We start from the raw sequence: 27820 nt of genomic DNA on the forward strand, positions 1-27820 counted from the left end.
GGGTGAAGCTGAGACTTTTGGTAGTTGACGACAAACCCCAGGCTGTTTAACAATTGAAGGCAATGCGAAATAACGTATCACTTGCGGCTTTGAGGGTGCCTTTATGAGCCAGTCGTCCAAGTAAGGAAAAACCTAGATACCCGACTGGCGGAGATGCGCTGCTACCGGAGCCAACATTTTTGTGAAGATTCTGGGGGCCGATTTGAGACCGAATGGGAGAACTCGAAATTGGAGGTGGATACCACCCACTCTGAACCTGAGGAATTTGCGGTGGTTGCGGTGTATGGGAATATGAAAGTAAGCATCCTGGAGGTCTAGGGATGCCATCAGATCTCCAGCATTTAAAAGGCGCATGACATCTTGAAGTGTTACCATCCTGAACGACTGTTTCTTTAGAAACTTGTTTAGCGCTCTTAAGTCCAGGATGGGGCACCAGTCCCCGGAGGGTTTCGTTACGAGAAAGAAGCGGGAATAGAATCCTCTGTTCTTCTGAGAAAAAGGGACTGGCTCTATCGCTCCTTTGCCCAGCATCACTTTGACTTCCTTGAGGAGTTGGTTCATCCTCGGGGCGGTGGGCCCGATGGAGGAACAGTTGGTGGTATTTGCGTGAATTCCAGAGTATGACCTCTGGCCACTATATCGAGCACCCATCTGTCTGATGTTATAGCCGCCCATTGAAGGAAATAGGAAGTGATGCGACCTCCAACCCTCGATATTGGTGGGGGGAGAATGCTGGAATGACTAGCGGGTCATTGTTTTCTGCCCGTATCTCTTCCTCTGGCAGCTCCTCTTCCTCTAGTTGGATGTTTATAAGCTGCGGCTGGTGGTAACCTGTAATGCTGCTGTTGCTGGTGGTACTGGTGTCGTGATCCTGTGGAGGAAGACTGATACTGGGATCTGTACTGTTGGTATCCGCCTCAAAAGGAGTAACCTCCTCTTCCCCTTGCTCCACGAAAAGGTTGCTTTTTATATTGAAGGGTACCTAGAGATTTTGCCGTATCCGTTTTGATGGCTTGTAACATGTCATCGACATGCTTCCCAAACCAACTCTCACCATCAAAAGGCATGTCGAGAACGCGACTCTGGACCTCCGGTCGAAATGATGTAGCCTTTAGCCATCCTTGCCTGCGCAAGACTGCTGCGCCAGCCAATTGCCTGAACCCAGTTAAAGAAATGTCTATTGCGCTGTCTATAATCTCTGCGGCAACCCGTTCTCCCTCCTGCAACACCTTTTTTGCTTCCACCTTGACATCCTCTGGCAGGAGATCCAAGAAAGCAGACATGTCTGCCCACATTTGGCAATCATATCTTCCCAGGATGGCGAGGGAGTTAGCTGCCTTAACTGTGACCGCTGCTACAGAGGAGAATTTTTTACCAATGTTGTCTAATCTCCTCCCCTCCTTGTCTGGGGGAAATGCTATAGGCGTGGAGGGGTTTCTGGAACGTCGCTGCGCTGCCTGTGATATTACTGAATCAGGTTTTGGCTGTGACACTAAACAAGCCGGAGAATCATCCGGGGCCTTGTACTTCTTCTCTAGCCTTGGCATTTGTGAAGGCACTGTGGCAGGATTCTTTATTGCCTTCAAGCCTTCCTGCCATAAGAAATCTACTATCGGTATCGCTCTTACCGATCTCTTTGATGGTTCTTTGAAGTCGTAAAGGAAGCACTCTGTTTCATGAGAGACAATTGAAAGGCCAAAACGTTTTGCCGCTCTCTCTATCAGATTATGAAAATCTCCTATGTCTTCTGGAGGCGAATCCACTGGACCTGCTGGAGGTGGAGATGGTGTGGGGACGAGATAATCATCCCATTCACTAGTCACAGAATCTCTTAGCTCAACCTCTTCTCTTTCGTCGTCTGACGAGGGATGAGCTTCTTGCGTTTGGCTAGTTAATGGTATGCTAGCCTGTGGTGTTTCCGGAAGACTGGTAGTCTGGGTTTGACGAGGTGTCTGGTAGCTTTCAGGTCTAGGTGGCGTGGTCTGCATTGATGGTGGAAACCTTCTATAGTAGTCATTGAGCATATATTGTAGGTCCGCCACTAGTGTGCTAGGCATGGAGAGGGGCGATTGTTGCTCTGCCTGTGGGTAGGATGTTGAAGCATAACTGGGCTGGTAATGCTGTTCGTCTTCGTCATCAAAACCCTGGCACTTGACATGGAGTTGAGACAGGCTACTCGCTGCCCCAAACATTCCCTCGTTTTGGGAGTATGCGTCATCATCATCTAAGAGATGTTGTGGGGGGTATGGCAATACCTTGCTTGGGGAGGTATGCATTGGCAGAATATCGGAAACTTTGTCCCCCATGGTGATAAGTGAAAGAGGTAAGAATCTGGTTGAGTCGTCCTGAGGATAAGGCAGAATAGTTGACGATTGGTGCGGTGGAGTACCCAGGAGGGTCGATGGTTTAAACATTGCCAGTGCTGTGGACGATATGCTCGTCGACGGTTCCCTCGTTGACGGTTCCCTCGTCGATGGTTCTCTCGTCGACGGTTCCATAGTCGACGGTGTCTTTGTCGACGGGTCCTTCGTCGACAGGCCCTTCATGGACGGATCCTTTGTCGGTGGTTCCTTCGTCGGCGGTGTCTTCGTCGACCGTTCTTTCGTCGACATATCCTCTGTCGGCATCTTAGTCGCCGACGGTGTCTTCTTAAACCTCATTGAGAGGTGCTTCATAGACGGGAGTGCCCTGGTCGATTGTTGGACCCAGTAAGCCTCCGCCGTCGACGATGTGTTTGCCGACGAAGCCTTTTTAAATATTTGTGCCGTAATTATCGTCGTCAACGATAACGGGGACAACGTCATGATCATCGGTGAGACCGCCGATGTGAACTGTCGTCGACGGGGTGGTCGTCGACGGGTGCTTTTTCCCTGAAGAGACTTTTTCTGGCTCTTTCTGGGGTGACAGAGACAGGGATGCCTTTTTTGAGGTACTTTTCCTATGTAAAGGCGTAGTAGGCTCTGAATGAACCTTTTTTGGCAAATTTTTGTGTGTCTCTGAATGGGAAACATCCTTTTTTGTCTCAGTAGAGACTTGTTTTATCTTTTTGGCATCTTCCTTGGTGGCTCATCAGACACTCTCCCTCTCTCACCAGTTCTTTTCTGAGGGTGAGAAGCATGAGATGACGCTTCACTTTCGTCTGAGGAAGGATGCTCCATGGCTTTCTCTTTCTGCAGCCATAAGAGAAGTCTACCCCCACGGTCCTTGAGGGTTTTTTGACTAAAGGTGCGACAGATTTTGCAGTCTCTCACCTTGTGGTCTGGATGGAGGCAGTAGATGCATTTCTTGTGGGGGTCATCAACATGTAGTCTCTTCTTCCCACAACCGTCACAGTCTCTGAACAGACCCTTTTTTGTCTTTTCAGACATGATAAAGCTGGAAAGCTAGGTTCCTGAGAGAAACAATTTTCAGTCAGAAATAAAGTAAACTGAGCAGAGCTCAGGGAGACTCCCTTCACACGACGTGCAGTGGAAAATCTGAGAGAATTCAGCCTCTGTTGGGAGTGTTTGGGAGGGGCTGAATCCTGATTGGTTGACACTAAAGTTTGGGTCTTTTCACAAAACAAAGTGGATAGACTGTAAAATAGCCTATAAGGCCTACTGAGGCCTACTGGTTTTAAACTTACTGACTTACTGCTTTATGTATTTAAACTTACGGTGAGGCTCCCACCTCTACGACGGAGATGATTCAAGCATGTGAATCTATGAAAGATCCAATACTGGAGAAATATGTATATATCTGTACACATACAGACACACAAACATTTACAAGTGTATATATACATACACACGTTTACAAGACTACGTTTTAGCAATGGCAAGACCTCCACTCTGCACACCCTGCCCTCTCTTCCCCACTTTGTCTCTCTGCTGGGAGCAGGCTGCTTGTGTGCTGGCTGCACTTGCAGAAAGGAAAGGATACCTTTTAATTTCTCTTTTCAGGATGACCTGACCTTTATCCCAAAAACAGGGACATTAATTCAAAATTAACAAAAACATCAGGACATCGGGACAGTCCCCTGAAAACCGATACTGTCCAGGGAAATCCAGGACACCTAGTCACCCTAGGCCAGAGAACTTCAATCTGTGGGGCACGATCCCCAGGGGGGTTGTGGAGTCATGTGAAGGGGGTGCACATTACCAAGCCATATTGTTGGCACAAAAAGGATTTATGAAAAACCATTCCCCTACTTTTTGGAAAAAGACAACTGTCCCAGGACCGCTAATTCTGATAGTTAAAATGCCTCAGCTGAAGAGTCATTAAGGGAGTGTCCTGTGTAACTGAAGCCGGGCAGACAGCTAGAGAAGTCTTCCTGCCAGGGCGCTTGCTTGCCTGAAAGAAATGCAGATGTGCGCAGTGAGTTAATCTGCAAATGTAAAGGGTAACCTGTATTTGTAAAGGATGCTTGGAACCGGTACTGGCTTTAATTGATCAAATTACTCAAAGCTATGTGATGACAAAGATTTTTTTTTTTTGTGGTAGTGCAAAGAGTTAACAACAGAGTTGTGAAGTGAATGCTTTTAATTGTAATTGTACTTACACAGCGCTTACTACTCCTGAGGGTGTTTAAAGGGGAAATCTGATAGAGACTTCTAGCTGCGGATTCCTTACAATTCCTTACTTTGAATTTCCCAGGCGTCAGACTTGATCTGGAAACTTTTGCAATACCCTTTTGTGCGCCATCAGGTGGCTCCATTGAGTTCCGAGTGGTGTCGTTGGCGTGGAATGTGATGCTGCGGTCACCTATATAGGTGCCACCCAGGTGTACGGACTTCACTTATTTGCTTTCCATGCCAGTTAGCACAGATACAGAGAGAGCTACCCCTCTGTTGCTTTTTGACAGGCTTTTTTCGATGTTTTGTTTAAGATGTTTCTGAGTGTGTCGAGATGACATCCAGGAAGGTAGGGTTTAAGCTGTGTGGTGCCTGTCACCGCACCATGTCAGTTACAGACCCTCATCTAGTCTGCATAGGGTGTCTTGAGTGCTACCATGACTCAAAGTCGTGCTCGGACTGCTGGGCCAATGCGCCCAAGGCTTTGAGGGAGATCGTCCCTAAAGCTGCTTGCGGCTCGACAGTCAACGCCATCCAGAGCTACTCCTAGGAGGTCACGGTCCCAGTCATGGAGGTCGCGGGACCTCTCCTTGAGCCCCAAGTCCTTTTCTTCCCATTTAAGGTCCTCTTGACACTCAGGAAAGAGGCACAAGAAGAAGAAGGAGTCTGAATGGACTTCAACTCGTCCATCGACCAACACGACGACTTAGGAACATCGCGTTCCAGGCACGGATCCACTAAATCGATGCCAGATCTGAAACATGCCTCCCAGCTATCCCCGCTCAAGTCAAGGACTTTTATGTGGCCATGTTCCATGTATTTGAGCTGGCGATCCCCTCCGGCACTCTTTTGGGCCCTGCAGAGCCGGAGGAGGCCCCATCAGGTTAAGCGCTGGCAGCTTTTGCCTCAGCTCAAATGGGTTTCACGGATCTGATTCCGGATCCGGACCGGCGCCGGTCGTACCCATGCGATCTTCTCTGGCACCTCTCACAACGCCAGTGCTCCCGATGGCACCAGCCCCATTCTGATTCTGGACGATCCGAAGCTGGTACGTATGCGACCTTCTCCAGCACCCGTCACAGCACCGATGATGCACACAGGTGCCAGATCATTGTCTGAGACTTATTTTCAGCATCCAGGCCTGGAAGAAGAGTGGGAGGGGTCACTGGACACTGGACTAGAACATCAGTTAGAAAGGCCTTTCTTTGGACTGCTATGAGGAAAGGCCAGTGGACTGGACACCTCTGCAGATACTGACTTATCCTCTCTCCCCTCACTGTGGCTATGGAGGAGGGTGCTTCCTATGCAATGGTGGTGCGTAGGGCAGCGGAGGTCCTTGACCTCGAACTACCCTCAGTGGCCATCAAGACGAACATCTTGGCTGAAGTGCTTCAACCTGGGGCTTCCCCCCTCCGAATCCCTTCTGCCTTTTAATGAGGTACTTACTGACATCCTGCTGAGAACTTGGTCCAAGCCCAGCACTGGGGCTCCTGTAAAAAGGACGATTGCCCGCCGCCATCATCCTCAACCTGGCGACCGACCCTAGTTTCCTCAGCCAACACCTACCCCTGAGAGATTGGTAGTCCAAACCTCAACTTCTCATGGCGCATTCCCTTCCACTCCCCTGGACAGGGAATTCAAGAGGCTGGACCAGCTTGGGAAGAAGTTGTTTTCTTCCACCAGCCTGACATTGAGGTTGGTGAACACCTCATGCTTATTGGGACGTTTCTCGCAAACCTTATGGGATATGGATGCACAAGTGCTGCCACAGGTCCCAGAGGAGGCCCAGGCGAAGTTCGTGCTTCAATGGGACCTGAATATGACTGACTCACTGGGCAGAGCGGATTCATCGACTTTGGCCTTACGACGCCACGCCTAGCTGAGAACATCTGGGTTTTTGGGGGATGTCCAGGCAAACCTTATGGACATGCCCTTCGACGAGACTCGCTTGACTGGCGAGAAGGCAGACTTGGCCCTAGAGCCATTTTGTGGTAACGTGAGAGGTGTACACCTGTGCTAGCCCTATGCCAGCCACCATCCTGTGCAAGCTCCCCAAGCTATGCATGGACGCGGGCGCAGTGTGTTCTCTGAAGTTAGTAGTGTTCTCTGCTGCCAGGCTATTACCAGGGCAGGCGGTATTTTCTCTCTGCTTTGCAATGCAGCATTAAGGCAGGCTAATTTCCAATGTGTCCTTGGATAAAATGTCAGATGAAAATGGATCTGATCTTTAAAGGTGGTGTGAAACTATGGTGTACATTTTGTAGACACCCTATTTGGCTCTAGTTCACATGTTCGCATGTGTTTCTTGCACTTGATTTTTCTTTTTTCTAAAGTAATGTTTTTTTTTTTTTTACAGCATAGGGACATTTGTTTCAACATGAACAATCTGAGTAGGATGGTAAGAAAGCAGACAATTGTTTTCAAATCACTTCGAAGCAGGAAAGGCAATGTGAGTGAAGGGTGCAACATGTGAGGATCAAGTGGTAAGGGGCAGGTAAATGTGGGAAGAGGACTCTACTGCTGAGAGCAGGTCTCAAAAATGGAGAGGAATTGAGGTGAGGAACTGAGAGGCGTAGGGGCTAGAACTGGAAGGAAGGGTATAACTGGGTGGTGCACAAGTACGGGGACAGTGCTTGTTTTGATTGTTGGAGCATGAGGCAGGCAGATAACTGGCAAGCACAATAGAGTCACTAGATTTCACTGGTGGGAACCAGGGTGAAGCTGGGGGGAGCACATGAGGGGGGAGATAACAGGGGGAGGTGTCTCTGTGGTATAGCCCTCGGGCTGGAACAGCACAGTGACCCAGGCAGGCGCAACTGGGCGGCTGCGTATGCGCTTCCTTCCAGTGTACAGCAGTGCCTTCGGCTGTGCTCCGTCTGATGAGCACTGCCCGCCAAAGGTGGAGAGCGGGAGGGTGGGTGAGCTCAGATCATGGTGATTAGGCGTTTGGCTAATAAGAGTGCAAGGTTAGCAAACTGCGCTCTAAACTTCTGGGTTTTTCGTTGTGGGTAAATGTGAAGGGCATTAGAACCCTATGTATTGTGGTTTGAAAGTTCGGTGATCGTAGCTAGAGTGGAGTGCACGTCTCGCCAGAAGGCGGCTATGGTTGGGCAGGCCCATAGCATGTGTTGAAGGACCGCTAAGGGGAATTGACATTTCGGGCATGTCAGTGGGATCATGGGAAACAAGCGGGATAGGCGAGCTGGTGTTATGTATGCCCTGTGGAGGATTCTGTACTGTATGTTTTTGAAACTGGCGTTTCTAGAGACTGTGTGGTGACTCCAGTGCTGTGGACTATCAGAATCATGTAAGGGCCCGCCTAGATCTTCCTTCCATAATTGGCGTAGAGGTGTTAAGGAATATCTGGGGTGATCTCTGATTGCTGTGTCTATTCACGTAATGAGGCGACGACCCTCCCCCATGTTATATACCATGGTGTTTGTTACACTTCATGTGTGTTGTTATACTGCCCTGTGGCTGTAGAATTTTTAACATTTACATGTTCCTTCTCTTAGCAGCGTAAAATCTGCTTCAGCAAGTTTACATTTGTGAATCAAACCATCGTGACACAGACTTTATAGGGTATATTTAGAAGCCCCCTGTGCCTCCTTCTGTCACATTACCATCATTTTTTTTAAGCTAATATGGCGTTAAGGAGGCATTTTTGTTGAGCCATATTTATAAAGTGGCACAATGCAAGCTTTGCGCCACTTTGTAACCCCTTGCACCACATTTTGCCTTTTCCAGGCATAATGTATGCAATGGGGGTGTCCCCCCATTAGGAGGCCCAGAAAAATAGTGCAGTGAAATTTAGAAGATTTCACTGCACCATTTTGAGCATAATTTTTAACTCCTGCCTTAGGCAGGCGTTAAAGTGACACTCCAATTGTGTTCAATGGGTCTTCCTTGACTTTGGTAGATTAGCGCCATAATACTTTTGTCGCTAATCCACCAAAGCGCCACTATAACGTCAACATTTTTTATGCTATTGACCTAACGTGCACCATGGCGTGCCATATTGCAAATCATGTATGATGTGCCTCTTTCTTGTAAATAATTGTAAATATGCCCCTATATATCCTGGACTGTAGTTACAGAGAAATAAGGACCTACATCAGTAAAGCAGGGGAAGTGAGATCCAATACATCCTCATTGTATGAGACCACATACAATGGAAAGAGGTCCTCCATCACTGACACTTAGTGTACGGGACCCAATATCCAGGTATTATAACAAAAAGATGACGTTATCTTTATATTGACTCCACTACTGTCAGCCCTAGGACTCTTTGTAATTTTCAGCTATGGGTATCCATGCCACCTAGTGGCGGAATCAAAAACTGATTCAACAGGTAGTTAATTAGGAACATTTACATGCCAGTTTAGTATACGCATGCACCGTCTTACATGACCCACGCCCATCCATGTACGTATATGTATGTCCTTGTCAGTTCCTGTTTATTGACAGACTGGTTTTGACCAGAATATGGCAAGTTGAAGATCTTTAGTAGCTGATCACTACACGGAATCATCTATCACTGGCTACGGAAATGATGCATCCTCAGACTATCTTTATCTCTCAGACCAGTTGTGTTTTATTGGAATGCTTACAGTCCTGAAACTAGCACATAAATAATATCCGTGTGATGAATGTTATTCAGTCCATTGTGTATTCTCACTCTCTTCTCTGGTAATATAACTACCTTCTGTTTTGTGAGTACACACTCTTTGTGCTGATATCCATTTAAGGTTGTCTTTCCATGAAACTGTAATACAACAGACATCAGAAGTTTATAGCTCACAATGATACCACCAAATCACACCCTATAATACCAACTACTTCCTTAAAGTACATGCATGAATAATTCACTAGCCTTTCTAAGTAGGGGTGTGCGAAATTTGTAGACTTTGCTTTTGCATAATTACACGAAACTTTGGCAAAGTTAGAGAAAATTACACATAATTATTGAAATGCAAATCCTTAATTTTGCTCTATATTTTATTGAGAATTGTGTCCTTGTGTCAATGTGTGGCACTAGGATGCATTTAAACAAAAGCACCACATACAACAGCTGCTCATGTACTGCTGTTCCCATGCAGTCACTGTTATTTTTTACAGTAAATTGTGCTTCATTTAACTTTGCATGAGTGGCGCGAAATTATGCAAGTGCTGTAGTGGCATAATTTTAAGAATTTCGTGAAACAAGTGTAAAATGAAATTCCCCAAATTACACAAAATATGCTGGCATAATGTAAATTTAGCACAGGCCTACTTTTAGGTTCTGTTTCCTCACAGAGGTAGAGGTAGATAAAGTGAAAAAAATATACTGTTCTATATTTCTGATTTGTATATCAGATTATTTACTTAAAACTTTTAAAGGATGTTTCAAAGCTATGTAAATCCGTAGAATACAATTCTATGTCAAGTCTTAGGGCCTCATTATGAGTTTGGTGGCCGAGAAGTTCCATTCGCCTAACGGGCTACCTCCCAGACAGCCCTATTATGACTTTCCCTCGTAATCGAGCTAGCAGCAAGGCTGCCACCCGCAGGGGTCACCAGGACCCTCGTAATGCGCACTGTCTGCCCAGCACACAGTGCGCATTACAAGGGTGCTGGTCAAGGAGACCCCCGCACTGCCCTTGCCATGGGCATAGGCAGTGCTGGGGGCCCCTGTGGCCCCTTGCACCTGTTCTCGGCCAGCCTTTTCATGGTGGTGAAACCGCCATAAAAAGGCAGGTATAGAACCAGGTCGTAAAATCAGCAGGGCAGTGCTGACTTCAGCACTGTCCTGGCTAATTCCGATCTGCACCATTGTCAGCCCGTCGGGAACATTGTTTCCGGCAGAGACGGAGGTCGTTTGGCACTCTGACTGCCAAACTCTTAATTTTGCAGTTGGACCATCAAACCGGGGCCAGACATGACCGCCACTGTGAGTCTGGCGGTCTGCCCTAGACTCGTAATGAGGCCCTAAGTTTCCAAGCATACTGTCAAGCAAAACAAATAATCCCCAAAATGTATCAAGTTGAGTCTTAAGTTCCTGGCTATTGCAACATAGTATAGTATTGCCTAGCAAGGATAGTATGAGTCACAAGGAATCTTATATTAGATAGCTTCAATATGACAAACCCCATTTCTAAAAACCATGAGCGCTCAACACATCATGGGAAATGTAGTTTTCGTTCAGGCACTGATGAGTAGTCTGCCCTCTCGAGATGTAAACCTTTTTGCTAAGTGGGGGTGAAGTTTCAGGACTACAGCCAATCTTTCCTTCCCTGGAATAACTTTGCACATTTGAGCTTGGCTTATTCAATGTGTGTTGGCGCAATGCACCAGAAGTCGAGCCACAGATCATGAGGCTTAAGCACAAGATGAGAAACAGTAACAGTAATCGCCCACTGGATGCATAGTCCAAGAATGTCCTGCAAGAGTTATATACAGTGTTTGGACCAGATAGACTTAGGCCCCATATCAGTAACGTGCAGTGAAATGGACTCAATACATCCGAAGTGCAGAGAGATGATTGCCACATATTACTACCTGAAAATTGTTTTATTTCACTTTACAATTGAGGCAAGTTGAAAAGTGATTTAAATAGGTCTACAATAAAGATAATGTATCCTTGAGTGGCTGTCACACAGGCATACTTTTGCATTGACACATTCAGCATGCACAGACGACGTGGAAAGAACACATTTTCAGTAGTACAGTCACAGACATTGAGATCAAATGAGGTCTCCTGATTCTGGTGGACGCACAGGTTTGCAGAATAGGCCATGACACATGAAACCTTCAATGTCTGCAGTATAGTGTAGTGCAGTTAGCAGCGAGCTCTTATCTGAAGATCCTGGCAACATCTTCTCTGTATATGAGGTTTACAGCAAAAGTCATGCATTAGCCTCCTCTTAATAATTCTTGGGGGGTCCCTGAGAACATAGGGGAGGGGTAGGGGAGAGGGAAGAGAGAGAGCGCACACAGTGGCCTACCTGAATTTCTGGGATGCCAGTGTATTTAAAGTAGGTTCGGTGGCATGGTCCCCTTTGAATTCTTGGTACTGTGCAGTGAGTTGATCTGAATTATTGGGGTGTCTTTATGTTTGCAGTAGTGACTGTAGCATACACCCCCATTAATTCTTGTGGTGGTCATGCATTCAGAACAAGAGCTGGGACACCAGTACCCCTGACTTTTTGGGGTGCTTGTGTGTTCACAGTCTAGACGGTGTTCTTGCTTGAATGTTTTGTGGTTGCTGCCTTTACAGTGTGGTCTGTACAATGAGATCACTGGGATTCTTCGTGTGTGTGAATATTTACAAATGGAGCTGTGTTATGATCTAGCATAAATTCTTGGGAGTATCGCTGCATTTACAGCTGGGGCATAAAATGGTACCCTCCACATACTAAAGAGCAATGCAAGCCATAACCTTCTAGAAACTGCTTGTGCGTTAGTACCTGCTGGAGTTGGCCTATAGCACTTTCGCTTCCACTAGCCGAAGCTCACGAATTGATTAGAATTCGTGATGACATTTTTTAAAACCTAAACACTTCACGAAGATACTGGTGGATTTATATTTCTAAGAAAAATGCTTGAGAGTGGACCTTCTCACTTAAGGCAATTAGAAAGCCAACACGCGTTGCTTAAGCCTTCAATATGCCCTACAGCATTTTCAGGATTGAATGGAACCCAAAATAGAGCTAGGTCATAAAAATTACAAATACCCTAAATAACTGGGATTCCATTGACGCCACCAAGTTTACACCTCGAGTTCTACCATGGGCTCCAATGAATAATAGAGATGGCCATGTGTTCCTAGTACAGGCTAAGTTAGGGATTTCCCTCGATTCTTGGATTGTGCAATGGGATCCTATCAAGCTCGCAATAGGGCTGCGCAGTGAGCTCGACTAAAGTTCATGTGGCTTAGCGACAGGCTCCCCTAAATTCTAGAGATGTGTTCATAGTACAAGATTTGCCATGGGCTCCATATAATTTTTGTGAAGGCCATGTATCCATACTAAAAGCTGTGCCATTTGTTCCCCTGAATTTCTGGGATATGCATGTTTTTACAATGGGAGATATGTCTCTCCTGCACTCTCTTCTAAATATTTACACTGCCGTGTCTTCTGAGTCTGGGTTGGAAGAATCCTTGGATTCCTGGGTTGTCTGTGGGTTAACGGTAGGAATTGGATGGTGTACTAGTTTGCATTTTGTTTCCTTTTATTTAGTATACGTATTACTCAATTTGACCACCAGGAATTTTGGGCGTTGGTGTGTGTTTATAGCAAAGCAAGAGAACTGGTATCTGATTGATTCCCGGAGATTCTGTTTATTTAAAGTGGAGACTGTACAGTGGAACTCTCTGGATTACTGAGGTATCCCTCGGTTTACAGAAAGGGGTATGCCATGATCGCTCCTGAATTCGCTAAGATTCTGGGTGTTTACCGTGGGAACTGCTCAATAGGTACCATGGATTTCTGTGTTTACAGGAATACATGTACCACGGTCTCTTCTAAAGTCAGGATGTGTGTGTTTACAATGAGGACTGTGTAGCATACTTTGGATTAATGGGTGCTTGTGAATTTACAACAAGAGATGTGCTGTGGCACCTCATGAATTCTCTGAGGTTCCATGTGCTTACAGTATGTGCAATGGAATCCTTTGCATCATTGGGTGTTAGAGTGTTTTCAGTATTATGTGTTGTGGTCTCTCCTGAATTCCCTGTTTCTGTATGTTTATGGTGAGGACTGTGCAGTACCATGCCTTGGATTATTGGGTGTTTGGGTGTTTACAGCAAGGGGTGTGATGTTGACTCTCATGGAGTCTTTTTTGTTTCCATGTTTTTACAGTGAGGGGTGTGCAATGGGAATACGTTGGCTGTAGGGTCTGTGCCATGTGTTCGACTAAAATGCATGATTTTACAATAGCTACTGAGCACTGGTCTTCCGTTTAATTCCTGATATGTCCCTGTGTCAGCAGCAGGGACCTTGCTGTGGGTTCGTAGAAGTTCTTGTGATATTCATGTATTCACAGTAGAAGTCCTTTTATTGGTTTTCTAGTTGTTTCTGTGTTCACAATGGAGGATGTGCTGTATCCTCGCCTGAACTTCTAGGTGCCATTATTCAGTGAGCACTGTGCGATTTATCCTCTGGATCCTTGAGGCGTTTGTAAATTTGCATTACGGAATTAGTTGTGCTCTCTCATATATTTCCCAAGTTCCAGGGCATTAAATCTGGGAACTGTGTAATGGGATCCGCTGAATTCTTGGAATATCTGTCGGTTTACAGTAAGGGATGTGCTGTTGTCTGAGTCTCAGTGTGTTTACGGAGGGGGCTGTGGAATGGCATCCCTTGGATTCTTGAAGTGCACTATACGGGTGGTGTTTCCAGTATGGTTGAGCCATGGGGGGGCTCTTCTGAAACTCATGCCCTTAAAGTAGCAGGTGGGCAGTGGGATCCCTTATTTTGAAGGGTTCCGTTTGTTTGTAGGGAGCTTGAACATCTGCCCTTCCAGAGCTCCTTATTGGAAGGTCTGTCCCATAAACCTCCCATGTGCTTTGTTTGGATGTTGAGGACTTCTCCAAATTATCGAAGTGTCTTTGAAGTTTGGGTAATAATTGTGATTCCAGTTACTATTCTTCCACCTTAGTACCTCAAACTACTCTCCTCTTACCTCAGAACCATGCTACTCACCCTCTCATACTTTGTCATGTTAGTCTTTTCTCTCTACAAGCTAATTTTAGTACTCTCCTCCCTGTGCTTCCTCTCCTCTCCTCTCTGACTTTTTGCTATTAGTAATTTTTTTACCACAATACATCCGGGCACTCTCCCATCAGCTCGCTATTCCATGACACAGTTACCCTTCCAGTCCCTTTTTGATGTGTCGTCACCCCAAGGGGTCATCCATTACTCTCATCCATCTCAATACGTTCTGGTACTCTTAATAATTCTTGCCCACTCTCTTCTGTGTCTTTACTGTATCTTTCAGAACTTTCTTCCCACATCTACGTGAATTTTCTTCCCACCTCTACATGTAGCAGTTAGGTGAATGCCCTCCGGCAGAAGGACCCAGATGGTTGAACAGAAGGGCCATTTGACTTGGATCTTAAGCTTACAGAAAACCTTACATTTAGACACTTGTCAATTTTTTGCATTTGCTTAATCAGGGTTAATGGCCGGAGTCTTCAAAAACAGCTACAGCCAGGGCTCTATAGACCCCTAAGAGGGCGTATGTTTTTTCAGCTGTCCCTAGGTAATCTTCATCTACCGACATGTTTCCCGGTACTTTCCTCCATTGAAAGTACCTCAAAAATCTCACTTCTAACCCGGCTCCTTAAGGTAAATCACATTAAAGTGATGCCTAGTATACTCACGCCACCACTCTGCTCCCTAATTTCCATACGTTCCATTGGCCACTGGTACTTTCAATTACTTGGTGACTGCAGAAATCTTTGTGCCACCAAACAGAATGAGCACAATTAGTGATCTGACACCCGAAGATATCTGGAATGGCTCTGTGACGAGCAGGGCTCGGTGACGGGCACTGGTCTTTGGAAAGGGAAGGTAAGGCTCAACAAGGGGCCTTGGTTTTTGGAGAGGTCTGTCATAGCTAAGTGACGGGACCTGGTCTTTATATTATATGTGGCAGTCAGGGGTCACTTAATGACTGATCCTGATTCTAGGATCCACAGGTAGATACTTTGGGCTTAGAGAATAGTTCCTTTGTGGCAAAAAGGCTGGTACTTGATTTCTCATTCCTCCTCAACAGATTGGATTCTGATTCCCTATCTCAAGTGAAATCCGTCAACAATGTCCCCTCGAGCTGTAAGATTGAGGATAATGCGTTTCACTCAGCACCCCTAGGTCCTGCTCCTCCAGTTCTTTTGTACTCTTTTCATCAGTATCACTTAACACCAATGTTGTCTCTGCCACTTGCTTTGGCTACATGATGCTGAAATGCAGGAGTTACTGTGTTAATATACTTGTCTGCAATACCTCAGTGCGGTCCGTGGAGGTATCCACATAATTTTCTGCACCTTCAGATCAATCCACAGGATCCCAGGTCCAGCAGGAGTTCCCACTGTTATCCTGCTGTTCCCCAAGCTGGGTGCAGCTATCTCCCCAGATATGGCCTGCTGCCGGCTCGCTGTGGGACTTGCCCTGCAGTTTCTCAACTATTTTACAAGTATTCCCATTACGCACTTCGCCATCTGATGACATAAAAAGGGCAGTACTTTGTTCGACATCATTTATGTCATGAGCATTTTCTATACATAGTTTATTCTCCACCGGCTGCCGGGTGGCTCTGCTGTTTTCTTGCGGACATATCGCCTCTTTTGGTTCCAAAGTAGCTATCTGCTCTCCCTCACTTGTGTTATGGGGACCTTCTTTGCACACATTGTTCTCTGATGGCTGCAGAAGGGTACTGCACGGTTCACTTTTGCATGTACTCCCAGTAGGCTGACATACGGCACTCGACTGCTCTGGCTTGCCTGTATCAGCGGCAAATTCTAAGCATACGATACCTTTGGCTGGCTGCATCACTACTCCGCTCTGATCAACCTCTCGTGTATCACAGCTATCTTCTACACACACGTGGCCATTGCGCTGCTCTCCCTCGCTTGCCCCACCCTCTGATAACTCCAGGGCATCATTCTTTCCTCTCTCAGGTGGCTGCCTTTTGGCACTGCTCTGTTCTCCCTCACTTGCGCTCTGAGCACATTCTTTATTTTGTTTGCTCTCTGTTGACTTAGGGAAGTTGATGCTCTGCTCTTTGTTACTTGTGCCCACTGGTGGCTTCAGGAAGGCAATGTCCTGTTCTACATTTATGTTGTGGGCATCTTCTACAAGCATGGTACCTGCTTCTGGTTTGAGTAGGGCAGTGATCTGTTCTAATTCACCTATACCATGGTGAGAATCCACAGATGGTTTGCCCTCTTCTGATTCAAGGATGAGGATGTTCTCCTCTCTGGCACCAGCACCAAGGGCGCAGGTAGGTTCTGCTTTGGAGCAGAGTCCTTCTGGGAAGAGGCAGTCACTTTTCAATTCTCCCAGGTGACCTTCTTTAGTTTTAATGCCAACGGCCTTCAGGAGAACGTCCATCTGCTTCATATAGTCCAGGTGGCCGTTTACCTGTACGAGAAGAGGAATACACAGTGATTACAGGGAAGCAAGATTCTAATGTACAAAGTAATACTCAAGACAAAACTTTTAATGTGCAAAGTTAACAGTAATTATTAATACAGAAATGTGTCTTTCAAGACACAACCAGAAAGGCACAAAGCTAACGATCAGAACACAATGATTAATATGTAAAACAGGTGCTCTGGACATATCCACTAACGTGAAAAGTTAAGTGGATACAATCACTGCAGAAAGTCTGCCTTTTCTGAATGGTCCACCCGGATTGTTCTGCTGTTTCAGGACTTCTTTTAGCTGGTATTAGGATTTCCCCCCTGTACACTGTGATACTGCTAGCCAGGGTCACAGTTTGTGTGCTGTGCCCGGAATATGGCATTGCTAAACTTTGTTTCATCCAAATTGGTTTTCCTGTAAGGCCATGGTAGAATGCACAGGAAAAGCACCAATGACTTGGGCTTTAAATGTCACGTGAGGCTGTGCCTTGACTTGGGCAGTTTAAAAGTACTGCAGTGACACATGGTACTGAAAAGTAACTTTTTCATGTAAGAAAACCAATGATCATATATTAAATAAGTTACTCCTAAGGTGAGCCTTGTTTGTCAAGAGAAGGTGCCTCATATGTAAAATGTGGCACACTACATATTGGAAATGGTATGCACTATGAATATGTGTCCAAAAGATATTTTCACTGTGGTGGTATGGCTAAATCTTTTATCTATTACCTTGGGAAATGCTGATTTAAAGATATTTTCCATTTAGGTTCGCAAAATCTAATTCTATGGTAAAATAGATAACTTCAATGGAACAGTAACTTTTAAAAAGTGTACTGTGTGCTGCTTGATAGAAATTTGGTTAAAACTAGTTTGCCTCTCAGCCCCAATTCAAAGGCTTACTACATACTCATGGCTTGATGTTAATGACCCAGAGGGAAAACAGGTTACCCCCAAGGAATGCAGGGTTGATTGTCAATAACTGGCCACTTATCAGGGGTTAGCAGTCTGGAAGGGGAGCTGGAACAGCTGGCAGAACAGAAGGTAAGCTTAGTATATCTTCTTCTTTTTCTGATTTGGTGATGCAAAATGGAGCTAGAAGGATCTGCTACCATTTATTGGCAGGGCCATTCTAAATATACTGGATCCAGTGCCAGCAATAGCAAAAAAAGTTTTTGATTCTGACAGAGGGGGGTACCTTATCTAAATGGGAAAATGGCTATAAAAGAGGCAGGGTGCCGGATTAGCGACAGAAATAACTTTCCCAGCACATAAACAAAAGTGGGACTTATGGACTGATTTAGAGTTTGGTAGATGGGTTACACCACAACAAATGTGACAAATATTGCGTCCATCCATTACAGATGCCTAGAGCTTCCAACTTGGACCCACTGGTGGATGATGAGAACCAAAAAAGTGACTAAGGGTGAAAGTAAAAGCTATGACTAGTGTGAAATGGCAAATCTATCCCAGCATCAAACTGACCTTGGAGGCTATGTAATCCAGCTTTGTACCACCTAGAGCTTTGGTGCAAAATCACCTTCTTCACAAGAGGTTGATGCCTTGGACCACACCCTTCCAATAGAAGGCTTTGACCTCTAAAATGAGGGCTGAGTACCAAGGGAAAATTTCATCCAGGAAGACATATGTTGTGTATTCAAACACTGCTCCATCACAGTCAGCCTGAAATTGCTCATTTGTCCCAGGGAACAGGGAACTGAATCTTCACATTCATGATTTACTTTTTTTTAAAATATTCTTTTTTATTATTATTTCAACAGTGAGATATAGGAATCAAATGGCAGTTGTGATACATAATTGTACAATTTTTTTTTTTTACATAATCCAATGCTAATTTTTCCATTATACATGCATTCTTAGCGAAGTGGATATGACTGTTTGATTAGGATAAGGGTCTTGAAAACATTATGTTCACAACGAGTGCAGAGGAAGGAAGGAAACATGCCATAAAAGGTGATAACAAACAAAAGAGGAACGAGTGAAAGAGGAATGGAATAAGGTCGTGATTGGGACCTTTGCGTGCCGTGCACGTGGTGGGGGCGAAGGGCGCCGGCAGGAGCCCCCACCAGCAATGCCCCCGGGGGCCACTAGAGCTATGCAGCATGTGCTCTTCTTATGATAAAGGGACAGGGCAAGCGAGGGGGCCCTAGCGGCCGCCCTAGCTCCGGGAGGGGACAAGGAGGGGCAACCTCCCAGGAGAAACGGAACCACAGCGATCGGGTCATCCAGGATAGACATTGTACCCATGTGTGTTTTCTCCCTTGGTTTGATTTGTTGCCAGCAAGCGCCTGTTACACATTCTGTTTGTGGTGCATGTACTTCTATACCCCACCAATTCCATTGTTTCTTGCTGGGATGCAATTGTATTGTATTTACTAGGTTAATCTATTGTGTTCCTATTTCAAACATAACCTATCAGCCGCTAGGTATTGTCGGTCATTAACATTGATTATTTATTCATTTAGGGGGGTCTATTATCGTCTTTGCTTTCCATGATTGTCACAAAGGAGTTCCATGTGTCCACTCCTTTGACCTGGATCCCTTTCTCTTGGAGAGATTGTAGTGTCTGTGCTTCCGCTCTGGCCCATCATAACAACTCAGCTTGCCACTGCTTGATACTTGGCGCACTAGGCGCTTTCCAATGCATGGCTATTAGACGTCTATACATCACTAGTGCTAGTGCTATGCATTTGTGGGTCTGTTTTTGCTTTTTGGGTCTTGCCCCTATCCCAATTAGGAACAGATCAGGCTTGAGAGTTAGCGGGATGTCCGTCCATTCGGTTAGCATAGTTAATATATCGTTTCATGCGCGCTGAATTGGAGGAAAATCCCATGTCATATGAAAAAAAGGGGCTGCGTGGTACCGCACCTAGGGCACTTCTGTGGTGTCTGGGGGAACATATGCGCTAAACGGTGGGGTGATAAATATGTTGGATGTACAAAATTGAACTGGGTATATCGGAAACGGGGATTACGTGATACTTCATAGATCATTTTCATAGCCTGATTCCCTGCTTTTTGTGAGAGTGGTTCTGGTAGTACCTGAACCCATCTGTTTTAGCCTGTTACTGTCCATGTTCAGTGTGTGCAGACAGAATTATGTAAGTCCTCGATACATTCGTTGGGGCAGCTATAGTGTCAATCAAATCGTGTAATATAGGAGCCATGTTTGGCTCACCATTTCCACAATTCCAGATTGAATGTACCAAGTGTCGTATTGCGGCGAAAGCAATAAAACTTCCTTGTCCCAGGGTATATGTGTTCGCAAGTGCCTCATATGTTAGAAATTGCCGTTCACTGTAAATATCACCTACGGTAAGAATGCCCTTCTCAGGCCATGTACTCAGGCCTACCTTAGTTGCAATCTTTGCGATTTTCGGGATGGCTAGTAGTGGGATCTTGGGGGAGTACTGCGGTTTATTGTCTCCTGATAGAGCGTAGCGTCCCCATGCCCAATGTGCTATGTTCAGTAGGATGTTCTGTGAGTGTTTAGAACCATCTCGATTCATCAGGTGTTGCAAAATATCAGTGTGTCCTAGTTCCGAGTGTATCATCTGAGTTTCTACACCCGTAGGGTTTACAAGCCATTTAGATATCAACTGGGCGGATGCATAATATAATTCAAATCTAGGTGCCCCCAGCCCTCCCGATGTAAGTGGTTGATATATTTTGGATAACGCTACTCGCCGCCGACCATTTCCCCAAATTAGGTCTATTAATATGCTATTCAATGGTCTGAAAGAGGACGAGGGTAATGCTAGTGGGAGTGCCATAAAAAAGTACAGTAGAAGTGGTAGTATTAGCATCTTAGCTATGGCCACTCTACCCATGGGCGAGAGTGGAAGCGAGCACCAGAAATGCAGTGAGCCCCTGACTGACCTGATCACTTTTCCCAGGCTGCCGTCTTTGAGGTCCTGGGGGTCATGATACACATTTATTCCTAAATATTTAAAGGTGGTGTAACACCATTTCAGGTCACCCGGATTGGAGGTTAAATTATATATTTCCGGGACCGGTTGCATAGGGAATAAGCATGATTTAGGCCAGTTCAATTTTAATCCGGATACTGAACCAAATTGGTGCAGTAGTTTCAGTAAGTCGGGTAGGGAGTCTGTATAACTCCGTAGAAATATTAGTGCATCGTACGTGTATAGTGACACTATACGGTGCATATGACCGTCCGGGATGCCCCAGGCTGGGGCCAGTGTGCAGAGCCTGGCAGCTAATGGTTCTATTGCTAGAGCAAATATCAGTGGGGACAGTGGGCAACCCTGTCTGGTGCCTCTTTCTATGCTGACCTTCTCGGATATCACGTCCCCTGTTTTGACTCTCGCTGTTGGGTTAGAATATAATACTCTCACCCAGTTAACATATGTCCTACCGAAGCCCATGCGGTTGAGAGTTTCTAACAGGAAGGGCCATCCTAGCGTGTTAAACGCTTTTTCAATATCTAGTGATACTGCTACCCGATTGTGTTCGTCCGACGGGGAGTTTGCCATAAGGCGTAATAGATTCCGTATGTTTATGAAGGTGTTGCGGCCCGGTACGAATCCAGATTGGTCATGATGAACCAGATCCGGTAACCATGGGAGCAGGCGATTTGCTAGAATTTTACAGAGCAATTTGCAGTCTGTGTTTAACAGCGAAAGCGGCCTATATGAGCGAACGTCCAGTGGGTCCCGGCCTGTTTTAGGCAGTACCGCTATCAATGTCTCGCGTAAGGTGTCCGGTAGTTGACCGCTTTTTAGGGCCTCATTCAACATTGCTAGGTAAGGTGTTAACGTTTGTTTCGGGAACGTACTATAATACTCTGTGGGAATGCCGTCGCTGCCTGGTGCTTTGCCATGAGTTAATTGTTGTAGGGCTAGTTGTGTCTCTGCTAGCTCAATCAGTTTCTCCATGTCCACCAACTGAGTAGCAGTTAGGCGGTTTAATTTGATTCCGCTGAAGAACTAATTTAACTGTTCTGCTGAGGGAGGGGGGAGGCCTTGTATAATGCACTGTAATACTCTCTAAAGGCGCTGTTTATTTCCACTTGAGTATTTACGATTATCCCTGTATCCAGGCGGATGTCCCCGATAGGGGGGTTCCAACATTCATTTTTTAATAGCCACGCCAGTAGTTTTCCTGATCTATCCCCATCCGCATGTGTGCGGGCCATGTAGTGGCGATAATCATAGTGCCTTAGGCGCCTATCCGCCTCGCTCCATTGTGTGCGTAATCTGTTGAGCTCTGCAAACGTGGTAGTGCCCTCTATTTGTTTGCATTCTGCTGTGCGGACTTCCTGTTCTAATTTGTAGAGCTCTTGCGACAGTGTATGCCGCACTCCCACTGTCATGGATATGCATATGCCCCTTATGATTGCCTTGTGTGAATCCCATTCAATTGCCCTGGAGCTCGAGGTCCTGGCATTTAAGGTAAAATAAAAGGAAATGTGTGTGGCTATTTCTTTTTTGAACGGGGGATCTTGTAGTAGCCGGGGTTGCAGACGCCAGGTTGGGATGCAAGCATGTGGTCTCCCCCACCTGATATGGACGATAGGTGGACAATGATCTGAGATTACCTTAGCAGTGTATTCCGCTGCTGTAAATCTGTGTGTTAATTCCTGCGAGGCGAGAATAAGATCTATGCGGGTGTGTAATAAATGCACAGGGGAGTGGTAGGAGAATTTCCTTTCTTGTAGGTGTCTCCATACATCTATCAGACTGCTGTCTGTTATCCATGTCTGTAGCATCTGTGAGTTTTGCGCTACTGGGGCGGCTACCAGTGGGGGTGTGTGATCTGTCCATATCAATTTGCTGGACACAGTTCATGTCCCCGCCCCAAATACTGGGTAGAGTTAAGTCGTTTGATAGGTGAGAAATCGTTTTTTGTAGGAATTCGCCCTGCTTAACATTTGGGACATGTAGCACGTTTATCACTAGTGTTTCCCCGTCTAATGAGCCTACTAACTGTATGTACCTGCCTTCTTTATCCGTATTGCTGCGTTTTACAGTGTAGGGAACCCCTGGTGCTATTCAAATCAGTACTCCTCTGGCAAAAGTCGATGTTCCAGAGCCATATATCTGTCCCGCCCATCTTCTCTCAATCTGCGTAATATCTTCTGGTGTGACGTGCGTTTCTTGCAGTATGGCTATGTGTATGTGATGGCGTTTTAAGTGTGAATATATCCTATTGCGCGTAGATGTTCCCGCCATGCCTTTCACATTCCATGTTAGTATGTTGTAAGTAGGTTCCTTGTGCGTTATATCATGTGGTATCTTCTAAAACCATAGGAAATCCCACAGCAGGTCGCAGCCCCACTCCCCGATTCGCCACCAAATCCCCCCCACGCACATGCCCCGTCAGTCCACACCTCCCGGATCCCAAACCCTCACGCTGTACAACATTGACCATGAAGAGAGGGGATAGGCCCCGATATATGAGGGAAAAAATAAGATAATCAACAGAAAAGGATATTTTGGGCAAGGCCCAATTTGAAACGGAGTGGCACAACCGGGGCCTAAACTAAAGTCTGGAAAGTTCAGTTCCTTTCAGGTACCGTTCAGGTGGTGGGGGACGTGGATTAGCCAAGATAGGCGTACACTCGGCCCAACTAGATATATTCTTCTTTCCCTGCGTAAATCAGAATGTGAGTATATTGTCCAGTGCTAGTTTCGCCGCTGCTTGTAGGATCGTGGTCAGATCAGCCTTTGTCCAAGAGTGACTATGTGTAACAATGTCAATGCTCAGCGAGGGGGGGGAGCCCGCCCCCGATTGTTTCAGGACCAAATGACTCGATCGAGGTGCATCTTGTAGGCTCTCAAATTTCGTCTGCCAGATGAGGGGTGAGGTCAGGACCGACCAACAATTGGGACAAGGATGAACTGGACCTGCTGCACGGTGAGCCGCTGTCATTAATATCCACTTCGCTCGTAGTGGCTGATAGCGATCGTGCAAATGTGCTGGCTTCTTTTAAGATTTGCGCCTGGTCAGCATCCACCTGTGACTTTGTTGGGCGCACCGTAGTGTTTTTCTTTTTCCTTCTCCTAGAGCTAGGAGTGTTCCATTCCTCATTTGCTGCGTCGTCTTCTGGTGGAACGGCCAGGCCTTTGGCGTGTATCCATGTCCAAGCATCCTCCGGGGTGGAGAACATAAGAGTCTTTTCGTCCATTATAACTCGGAGGCGAGCTGGGAACATGAGTGATTAAGCAATTTTGTGATCATGTAATAGTTGTTTGATTTTGAAATATGATGATCTTTTGCGTTGTACTTCCATTGTGTAATCAGGGTAAGCTGATATGTTGCTGTTTTCCAAGCTGATTGTGCCTGTGGTTCTGAAGTGTTGGAGCACTAGATCCCTGACTCTGTAATTTAGGAACCGCACTATCAGAGGTCGGGGAGGGGCGCCAGGACGCGGGGGTCTTCCAGGGATTCTGTATGCTCTTTCTATCACTGGGGCCTTGGTGTTGTCCTGTATTTTCATTATGTTTTTCAGCCATTTCTCTATAAATTCCTCTGCTTTGGGAAACTCTGAGCGTTCCGGGACACTCAGGAATCTGACGTTGTTACATCTGGAGCGACCCTCTGCGTCTTCAACCCTGCGTTGTAGTTACTTTAATTCCAGTTCCATTTGTTGGATTTTGGTACTCATGTTTGTGACCTCTGGTTGAACAGTTTTTAATGCTGTTTCTGTGATGATAACCATGTCAGTAAGCTTGCGATGATCTGCACGGAGTAATGAGACTTCTAATGCCGCAGCATCAATTTTACCTTCTAGTGATGTCTTAGTGTCCATTATTGCTTGCAATAGTTTGTCAAATTGCAGAGAATGTGTGAGCAGCGTTTCGCTCACCTGGAGAAGTGTTGTGGTTTGCGTGACGGAATGGCTTGCAGGGGGGAGGGGATACCACCGTCCTTGTTGGTCCCCGGTTTAGGGTGTTTTGGCTTAACCATTGCGTCACAAGGTGATAATCATTGCCAGGCTGCTCACTGAGGCTGGTTACGAGTTAAGTTGCCCAGGGTTGCAGGGCAGTCGCTCACGGTTGCTCACGACAGAACGGCACGAGAGCGCAGGTTGTCCGGAGATCCGCCTGAGCCTTTGTAATTGCGTCTCCCCGAGGGGAGCCTCTGGGTTCTGGTTTATTATTTTTTCGTATAGTTCACTTGGCGAGATTCCCAGAGGAAGACTTAGACTGCCACAGTGTTCCGGATTGCGCTAGTTTTGCTGTCAGGAGAATGGAGTGATTCTCAGCCGACTTCATCTGGATTTTGAAATTCTAAGCCATGAAGTGCCGCCCTGTAGTCGCTTGTGGTTGTTGGGTGGGTGAATCAACCAATTTCAATGTTTGGGGATACTTTGTGAGATCCAATAAGGCTTCATGTCAATTGAGTCGTCTTTGCATCAGTTCGTCCTGTTGCCTGTAGCTTCCTGTAAGCGCATAAGAGGTTTTCCGATTGGCCTTTGTAATCCGCGTTATGTATTAATAAGGGTAAAGCAATTAATGAGTAGCACTTCCAGCTTGTGAATTCACACTGTGATACTATCCGTGGTTCCTTGTGTGGTGCCACTGGAGGATTGCAGGTGCCTTGCTTACTTATAGTCTTGCGTTTATGAGCATTACGTGCTGGTGCATTAATTTTGTTCTTTTCATTACCAGCTTCACATGTGTTCCACGTTCCATGTTGCTGGTAAGTATGCAAGCGGTTTCACTATAGCAAGCCTTATTCGTGTTCTGACTATCAATTTTGCTTTCTTTGTTCTCCTGTTATTACTTCATTTTGTATTCCTTTTGCTCTGTCTGCCCTTTTTTATTTATTTTTTTCTTTCCTTTCTTTTTTCCTTCTCTGTCTTCCTTTCTGAATGTTTTTGTCTTATTGCTTTCCTTTTTTTCCCTCTTTCCTTTCCCTCTCTTTTTTTTTCTTTTTCTTTCTCCTCCTTTTATTTATTCAGCTGTCCCCCTTCGTCTTTGTGCAAATGGATTGTGCTCAATCAAGGGCACCGACTGTGCACTGCACTCAGCGGGCTTGCGCCCCCCCAGACGATCTTGTCCTGAGGTCCCGTCTTGGGGACCAAGACCCAGAGGGAGCGGGGAGCGGGCCGCCGCCCCTGAGTCTGCTCACACAGGCCCGGCACCTGCCCATCCGGTGCAGCCCCAAGAGCCCGGGTCCGGGCGCAGGCCGCGCGGGGCACGGTACGACTCACCCACCGGCTGGGGCCGCCTAGGTAGGCCCAAAGAGTAATCGTCCTGTTGTGGACGCAGCACTTCCTCACGACGGCGCACACGGCCCAGCTCCCTCACCACGGGCGCGTGCAGGATCAGCCGCAGCCTCTGCGAACCCCCGATCCAGGTGGGGCCGGCCCAGGAGCCCGCGACAGGGAGGGCCCGGACCCCCTCGACAGAGTGGCGAGGGAAGGCGCAGCTCGGAATCCGGGGAAGCCGCGCCCGGCAGCCGGCGGCCTCCTCCTCCCCCGCACCGAGCGCAGGGATGCCTCGCAGGTCCGAGAGTCTGCTGCGGCACCTCCACGAGGTTAGTGAGGCCGCGATCCGCCGACCAGCGCTCGGGCCCGTTCCCCCCGTTTGACTTTGTTTTTTTTACCCTCCTGGGTTCGCCGGAGCTCCCTTCGTCTCGTAAGTCGCCGGTCTGCAGGGGAAATACCTCAGGGATCAGGATATTCACTGGAGTTGGTGGGCCGAGAGCGGAGCTCCTTAATCAAGCGTCGGCTCCGGCCGCCATCTTGGCCACGCCCCCCGTGATTTACTTTTTCTAAGTGCTTTTTGCTTTACAACTTACAAAATGAATACCACCAGTTCCCCTTATCAATGTTTGATCGTTTCAAAGACTTTTTCATGACTAAATTGTTCTCTATTGTTCAAATTGGTTTGGAAATTGTACAGTATTGTTTTCCTGACTTTAAAATTTTTGGTACCGCTTGACCTTAACTTGCATTCCACTGGGAAATCGCCTGCTGCTTGTGCTATAACTACCAGGAGCTGAGCACAGGGTCTCTAAGAAATATGTTTACCCTAACCAGATTCTAAGTTGGTAGAAGTACCCTCCTCTCAAATTATTACCTCAATTTCTGGTAACTGATTGTACAACCCTAAAACGTGTGACACAACCTCTAATAGACGAAACTAACCTTTAGAACAGAATGAATAATATTCTAAGGGAACAGATAATGATGAGCGAAGCCACCACTCAGGACACAACTACCAATGTGCAAAACTAACAGTCATGACACAAGTACTAAATTGCAAATCTAGCACTAAGATCATAGTTACTAACATGCTAAGCTTAACTTAGGACACAACCATGAATATGCAAAGTTTGAACTTTGGACATAATGCTTAACTAAAATGCAAAACTAACACTCACAACACAACCTCTACCCTATAAGTCGGAGACTTGGGATACAATTTATAGAAACAGGTAACAATGTACAAAGCTACTAATCAAGGCACAGGTGTGCAATAATAACAGCTGCAATTGTGCAAAGCTAACAAAATGAAGCACTTACTAATGTGCGAAGGTAACATTGAAATCAAATTGATTAAGGTGCAAAGCTAACACGTGGGACACAATACTTCATGTGAAATGTTTACACTCAGATACTACCAATGTGCAAAGGTGACCACTATTATCATCCCGTAAACCTAGACCGCAGATTACTGCCATTTCTAGATAAAGCTGATCTCATGAGCATAGATAACCCACAGGATACTACCACTTTACTAATGGCAAAGTCGACCACAGTGATAAAGGACACTGTTGCTACTGTGTAAAGAACAAGTTAATTACCTTCTGTAACATTCTTTCTGATGAATGATCCAGCTCCTGCAGAGTCCTGCACCCTGGGTAGTGGAGCCAGGCTGGATCTGTGAATGCTTTTAGCAAACACAAGTTAGCCGCGCAAGGTAATGCTCAAAGACATCACCTATGAAGCAATTAATCCACTGGAAATGAAGTTGGCAGAATATGTAAGGTAACAAAGGACCCTGAGATATAATTTCCAGCCATTTATTCCATGTCAGCATAGGTGCCTGAGATGCCAAAAATTGGACCTACCTTGAGTACCAGAAATTATACATTATTAGTCCACGCTGCTGTGTGTTGTGTGTGGGTTCTTAGTGCATTCCTTAGAACG

General features: G+C 46.2%; 1 protein-coding gene across 4 annotated transcripts in view; it reads right to left on the bottom strand.

Annotated features, from left to right (window-relative positions):
- Window positions 1–11083: 11083 nt before the first annotated feature.
- The window catches only part of TMCO4 (transmembrane and coiled-coil domains 4), a 488865-nt gene continuing 472128 nt past the window's right edge, over window positions 11084–27820 (bottom strand). For all 4 annotated transcript variants that reach the window (XM_069240165.1, XM_069240164.1, XM_069240166.1 and 1 more), the window contains one exon: window positions 11084–16672. In XM_069240165.1, the coding sequence (XP_069096266.1) occupies window positions 15584–16672 (1089 nt within the window). In that variant the 3' untranslated portion in view covers window positions 11084–15583. The remainder of the gene's footprint in view (window positions 16673–27820) is intronic.

Source organism: Pleurodeles waltl, chromosome 6, assembly GCF_031143425.1.
Source record: "Pleurodeles waltl isolate 20211129_DDA chromosome 6, aPleWal1.hap1.20221129, whole genome shotgun sequence".
NCBI classification, from domain to species: Eukaryota; Metazoa; Chordata; class Amphibia; order Caudata; family Salamandridae; genus Pleurodeles; species Pleurodeles waltl.